Raw genomic sequence first — 7,500 nt, forward strand, 5'->3', positions numbered from 1 at the left:
TACTGGCCCAAGGATCAAACTGAAGTATTGATCGGATTGAACCTGCAATCTCATCTTCTGCGTGCAACAGGTACAGACTGTGGGCGACTCACAGACGAGACGCAGCGCCAGTCTCTAAATCACTGCTTTGTTCAAAACAAAAGAATGTGACATAACATGCAAAGTATCTGTCAAATGCTTTCTGTGTGTGATCGGGCCAGGTTCACAGAAGAACGGCGCTCTCTTTGACCCAGCTGTCATCTTCTGCTTAACGGCACTTTCACGATCTGTTTGGACTCACTTTCTCTTGAGGAACACATCTTTTTCAAACAGTACAAGCACATCGTGAGCACATCTGCCACATTCTTCTGAAGTCAATGAGAGCTGGATAAAACAATTATAATATTAATAATGGTTTGGTAAATTGCAATTATGAGATTAAAATGATCAAAATGTCAAAATATATTCAATTATAAAAAAACAAAGTCATAAAAACGATACGTTTAAAATGTCAAAATGATGACGTTTCATAATTATGAGATAAAAAAAGGTGAAGTTATGCCATAAAAAGATTAAATTATCGAACAAAATATCTCAATTATTACAGTTTTTTACAGACACTAGGACACATTTCTCAATTGTTAGGTCACTTTTGCTAAACTCTTCACACAGTGAGCACAACAGAAGGATCGATTATCATTGCTTTGGCACAAAATGCTTTCAATGACTACTGTACATCTCTCAAATTTCATGAATTCTTCTCTCACTCGGACACAACAACTGACAAAACTCTTTGTACCTACAGGCCAGTTTGCACATGCTTACATATTGTTTTCAAAACTGTTAAACTTATGTTCAGAACAATAACATAATACAAAACTGAATAAGACAGCAATTTGCTACATTTCTACAGTAATATTTGAATGAAATATATTGGACAATTAGTAGATTAGCATTACTATTGTATCTGTATCAGTAGATGGCATGTATACAAATTCTTGTATTTTGGAATTTCTCTACATAAAATATTGACGAATTCTGCGTCATATCTAATTCATTCCAGTGACATATATTGCAGTGAATTATAAACAGAGATGTATTCTTGTTTTACAGAAGAGTAGATTGTATAATGCTGCATGTTGTTAGTGTTTTTTAGGTCATTGTTTTGTGGCTGACAAACTGTGTCTGTCGGCTGTCAACCTTTGCTAGTGTTCAGGAAGAATGAGTTGATTTGAGACCTGAAGAAAGTGTTTTGGGAGTTGTAGTGCATTTCGAATGAGAAATGAACTGCTTTGCCAAGCTGAAAGTTGGTTAGGAGAACTGTGTGAAGAGTTTTGCAAAAGTGACCTAAGTACTGAGAAATGTGTCCTAGCGTCTGTAAAAAACTGTAAATAAAAAGTCAAAATTGTAAAAAGAAATTCATTATGGGATCGAACAGTAAAAAGTATGACTAAGCCATAGTTACAGTTTTTTACAATTGCTATGACAGTTTTTTCAATACCTTTAACAAGTTTCCTAAACTCTTAACACGGTTAGCACAACATCCGTCTTTGTAAGGCAAGGCAAGGCAAGTTTATTTATACAACACATTTCATACACAATGGTAATTCAAAGTGCTTTACATAAAAGAAAGTAAAATAATAATGAAAAAAAATAATAACAAGAATAAAACAAGCAATTTTAAAACTTTTAAAATTATTAAAACTGTACTTATTTAAAATTAATTTAACACAGTTAGAAAATGATTTTACATAAAAAGAAATAAAAAAATATATATATTGCAATCAGTTCGGACATTGCACAGTGCTCATTCAATAAACGCACAGCTAAACAGATGAGTTTTGAGTCTAGATTTAAATGTGACCAGTGTTTTAGCACATCTGATCTCTTCTGGAAGCTGATTCCAACTGCGGGCGGCATAGTAACTAAAGGAGGACTCCCCTTGTTTTGTGTGAACCCTTGGTATTTCTAACTGACTCGATCCTAATGATCTGAGTGCTCTGTTAGGTTTATATTCAGTGAGCAAATCTGAAATATATTTCGGTCCTAGGTCATTTAGTGACTTATATACGAGTAAAAGTACTTTAAAATCAATCCTAAATGTAACTGGGAGCCAGTGTCAGGACCTGAGGACTGGTGTGATATGCTCAGATTTTCTGGTTCTAGTCAGAATCCTGGCAGCAGCGTTCTGGATGAGCTGCAGCTGTCTAATGGTCTTTTTGGGAAGGCCGGTGAGGAGCCCATTACAATAGTCCACCCTGCTGGTGATGAAGGCATGAACACGTTTCTCCAAGTCTTGGCTGGAAACAAAAGATCTAATTCTTGCAATGTTTTTTAAATGATAGTATGCTGATTTAGTTACTGCTTTGACATGACTATTGAAACTAAGGTCTGTCTCCAGAATCACACCAAGATTCCTGACTTTGTTTTTTAGTTGTTTGACCCCAAGAGTTAAGGTATGCATTCACCTTGAACACTTCATCTTTGTTTCCAAATGCAATGATTTCAGTTTTTTCCTTGTTTAACCGAAGAAAGTTCTGGCACATCCAACTATTAATTTCATCAATGTATTGGCAGAGGGAGTCAATGGGGCTGTAGTCATTTGGAGATAAGGCTAGGTAAATCTGGGTATCATCAGCATAGCTGTGATAGGCAATTTGGTTCTTTCTCATTATTTGACTTAGTGGAAGCATATACAGGCTAAACAAGAGCGGTGCTAGAATTGACCCTTGTGGGACTCCGCATGTCATGGACGTCCACTTAGACTTATGCTCTCCTAGACTCACATAATAGCCTCTCCCTTCTAAGTATGACCTAAACCTTTTGAGTACCATCCCAGAAAGCCCGACCCAGTTTTCCAGTCTCTCTAGTAGTATGTTATGATCGACAGTGTCAAACGCAGCACTGAGATCTTGCAATATTTTGCCAGAGTCACAATTTAAGGGAATATCATTTATTATCTTAATGAGTGCTGTCTCTGTGCTGTGATGCTGTCGAAAACCAGGAGCCTGTCCTCCAACAAAAAACGACCATATAGGTCGTTTGTGCAAGCACCTTATTACGACCTATATTTACGTTTTAAAGTTAAGCGCCCTCTAGCAGGCGTAAAAATAATGACAGTATCGCGTTGCGTCTGTCGTCATGAATTGACGTATAACATCATTACCAATCAAAACGTGCGTTTATTTAAATGCAATGTGTGAGCTTTTTACACCGATCTCACAGTATTTCCTACATATTTTACTAGGTTGCTTATTCGTTCGAATGACCACACCTAACCCCACCCCTAAACCTAACCCTCACAGAAATCATGCTAAATTATGATTTATTGAGCATATACATTTTCTTGCATATCCGTTCCCTGGGATCGAACCCATGATAGCATGATTACATATGAAGGTATAACGCAATAATCTACCAACTGAGATACACGAAACACAAACCAGAGTGCATATAAAAGAATACAAAACATTAATATGAAAACAATGTTTTGCCGATAGGGGCACAATTGTAGGATACGCTCTTATGGGTCGTATTTCAGGGATTTGGACAAACGACCTATACGAGCGTATTGGTTGGAGGACAGGTTTTTTGACACAAAATGCATAGAGTTAACTCCAATTTAAAATGCTTGAACTTCTTTTACAAACAAGCTCAACCAAGACCAAAACTATGTAATTTTACAGTCAAATTTACAAATGCTTTCACACATTCAAACATCTTGTTCTAAACATAACTTATATAGGCTAAAGTCAAAGTGAACAGCTGTTCATATTGTGAATTGAAACACAAATATATTCCCTGTATTTTATTCCATTGCTAATGAGAAACAGCTGATTGCAGTTATGCAAATATATAAATCACAGCTGATTCCCATCTAGGAACACACTAAGGTGTTGAGGTTTTTCCAATCGCATGATCATCTATATACTATCTGTATTTTTTTTTTACATAAACTGTATATTTTATAAAGCTACTCTGAGATGGTCATTAGTTTTTTGTATTGAATTTCTACAGCAAAAGAAACAAAATGCATGCCTTTACTACAGTGCAAAACACAATCTATGATCAATACAATATACTGTCTATTGTATAAGGGCAGACCTGACACAAAATAATATATATAAATATAATATGAATAATTATATGCATTGCAGTTTCTGTAATTTCAGCTGATGATAGTGTTTTTTTTGTCATTGTGTTATGATTGACTAAATGTTCCTGTTGGAAGAGAACATGTGTTAGTGTTTTGAATAATTATTTGATTTTGAAACATGTTTGCAGTGTATTGTGTTAGTTTATTATTATATTTTGAAAATTAGTTTTGGGGTTTAGTTTACAATGTGTGATTTTGAGCATGAAATGAACCGTTTTGCCAATTGTGTGTTTTAGGTGTGTAGGTGCGTTAAGAGTTTAGGAAACTTGTTAAACGTACTGAAAAAAGTTAAATACTATGCCATAATTATGAGATAAAAGTAATAAAAATCAACATCAAATATCACAGTTACTTAATACAAAGTCTAAATTATGGGATGGAAAAGTCATAAATATGGCATAAAAGGTCATAATTGTAAAATAGAAATCATAGAAAAATTACTTATTAAATAAGTCAAAATTATAAGTTTGAAAAGTCTAAATTGTGGGATGATAAAATAGAAATTATGCGGCCAAAAAATTGAACGACGAAATTACAAATTCAAAATGATGACAAAAAAAATCATAATTATGAGAAAAAACTTTACAATTATGACACAAGAAGTCATAAGATCTAAACTAGAAATTATGACATCAAAGTGATGACAGTTTGATTGATTGATTGAATGATTGTCAATGTCCAAGCAGAAGTCTATAGCAGTGGTTCATATTGTTCTGAAGTCACGTCAGAGCTGAATGTTTTTGTGCTCCACAGAAGAGAGAGAGAGAGAGAGAGAGAGAGAGAGAGAGAGAGAGCGAGAGAGAGAGAGAGAGAGAGAGAGAGAGAGAGAGAGAGCGAGAGAGAGAGAGAGAGAGAGCGAGAGAGAGAGAGAGAGAGAGAGAGCGAGAGAGAGAGAGCGAGAGAGAGAGAGAGAGAGAGAGAGAGAGAGAGAGCGAGAGAGAGAGAGAGAGAGAGAGAGCGAGAGAGAGAGAGAGAGAGAGAGAGCGAGAGAGAGAGAGAGAGAGAGAGAGAGAGAGAGAGAGCGAGAGAGAGTGAGAGAGAGAGAGAGAGAGAGAGAGAGAGAGAGCGAGAGAGAGAGAGAGAGAGAGAGAGAGAGAGACAGAGAGAGAAAGAGAGAGCGAACGTCACACTGGTTTGGAAGGACACTCTTGACGACAGAACGGTTATTCTTTGGCTGGATTATAAACTGAAGTCACACAGAAAGAGCCAAAGAGCCGGAATGATTGAGCAGGGTTTGCATGTAGGCTGTGGTAGAAGTGCAGATAAACCTTGTGTGAACGATGTGCTGTTTGTATCCATGTGAAGAGTGCAGGAGGGTGAGAGTTATTAACCTTTCCACCGCGATGGCCACCAGCGTGAAGACCGACGCCGAGACTGAAGCTCCCTGGACGAGTCCACTCATTTTACAGATGACCACATCAAACGGCCAGCCTGCGCCACACATAATGAGAAAAAACTAAATCACAGTTCTCCAGTGACCTGCTGGGAGATGAATTCATAACATCTGATTTACAGTAAACCAGGGGAAGTGCTCTGTATGTATTTATTTCTGTGGTGAATAAACCTCTCTTCCCATGATACTAATGCGAACGGTGTGATCAAATTAAAACATGAGAGAGAACATTAAAATAGAAGAAGTTGGAAAAAATAGAAAATATGACAAAGTCGAAATTATCAACATAAAATAAATAAAAAGTCAAAATAATGTTTAAAAATTCAAAATTATGAAAAATATCAAAATTTTGAGAAATAAAAGACAGACTTAGTCATAATTATAAGATAATATTCTAAGAATCAACATAAAACACGTTTATTAAATAAAGTCAAAATAATGTTTAAAAACTTCAAATTATGAAAAAAGTCATAATTATAAGATAATAGTTTTAATATAAAAATAATCCCCCCAAAAATAATAAAAAAAATAACACAATCATTAAAAGTAAAAATGGTTTCAAACGTAAAAATTATGAGATTCAAAAATGTATTCCGCCAAAACTTCTACACAAATACCACAATTATTAAACAAAAGTAAAAATGGTTGGAAAAGTCAAAATTATGCCAAAGAATTTCAATTATAAGAATAAAAAGTCAAAAATTATGACAAAAATAATAATTATGATTAAAGAACCCTTGAAATTAGGACATACTTAGTCACAATTATAAGATAAAAGACGTCAAAATGTTCCAAAATGACATAAAACACCACAATTATTAAATAAAGAATATAAATTATTATAAATTTATAAAAATTAGGACACTATGAAATAATTATCATGTCAAAGTTATCATAGTCATAATTATAAGATAAAAAGTAAAAAGTAAAACCTATAACATAAAAAGATGCAGTATACTCAAAATGAAGATATACTAAGTCATAATTACTGATTTGTATCTAAACAAATATAATTACTGAAATATAATGAATAAGTCTTCAATTTATGTTATTGTAAAAATTTGTATTTAAGGTTTTACACATTTGAGGCTTTATATGTTGCTGTTAAATAATAATATTACATTTTTTAAATAATGTTTTATATGTAAATACCATCCTCTATTATGATTACACTGGTGATTAAATTTGAATGCTAAATGTGTGAACATTTATATGAAATATTTGACATGATCGTGCATGTCTTTGTGTGTGTCTGGCAATGCTGACAGCAGAAACAAAGTCATTACATGTTCAACAGATTAATACAAATTATTTAGATTATAATTATCTATGAATGAATGCTTTACACAGCAACGGCTTTAATTAATCTCAGAGTCAACAGCGTGTGATTCTGGCAACATGCAAACAAACACTTGACGATGTAAATCATGTTTATATTTGCTGAAAGGTTTGCTGCTGTTGACTCTCTGTCTGAATCGTGTTATTAGTCCTGTATCATGATTCTTCTGGTGTTTTCCTCCTGTTTTACTTGACTTTGACAGTAATGAATGCATGGAAACACAAAGGCAGAAGTGCTGCTGCATCTAATGTTACAGCTTTTCTTTAACACCACACTTTGCCATAAATGACAACAAAGACCTCCCAAAAAATAGTTTATCCTGAAATGCATTTCTAAATAAAACACCTGTGAAAAATCTGGGCTGTTAGAGAGAGAGAGTGAGCACATATATGGTTTCCAACAAATAAACAACATTTATTTATAAATAAGCTGGACGCTTGTAGAGTTACACTAAAAGAGCTTTAAACTCTAAACTGAGACAGAAGGCATAGAGGAGACTGTGTTCAATTAATAGCAATGTTTTGATCATGTTTAGAGAAATTTGCATGTCAGATGTAATCCAGCAAGCTTTTAAAGACTCATGAGACAGACTTATGAGGAGACAGACTTATGAGTCACATGACCTTTACGGCT

At 34.4% G+C, this 7,500-nt stretch overlaps 1 protein-coding gene across 1 annotated transcript in view; it reads right to left on the minus strand.

The window, feature by feature from the left end:
• The window catches only part of LOC132121123 (neuropeptide FF receptor 1-like), a 9,919-nt gene that overhangs the window by 1,985 nt on the left and 434 nt on the right, over positions 1–7,500 (minus strand). Inside the window, exon 2 of the mRNA XM_059530295.1 lies at positions 5,467–5,566. Within this exon, the coding sequence (XP_059386278.1) occupies positions 5,467–5,566 (100 nt within the window). The remainder of the gene's footprint in view (positions 1–5,466; positions 5,567–7,500) is intronic.

Source organism: Carassius carassius, chromosome 39, assembly GCF_963082965.1.
Source record: "Carassius carassius chromosome 39, fCarCar2.1, whole genome shotgun sequence".
Classification (NCBI taxonomy): Eukaryota; Metazoa; Chordata; class Actinopteri; order Cypriniformes; family Cyprinidae; genus Carassius; species Carassius carassius.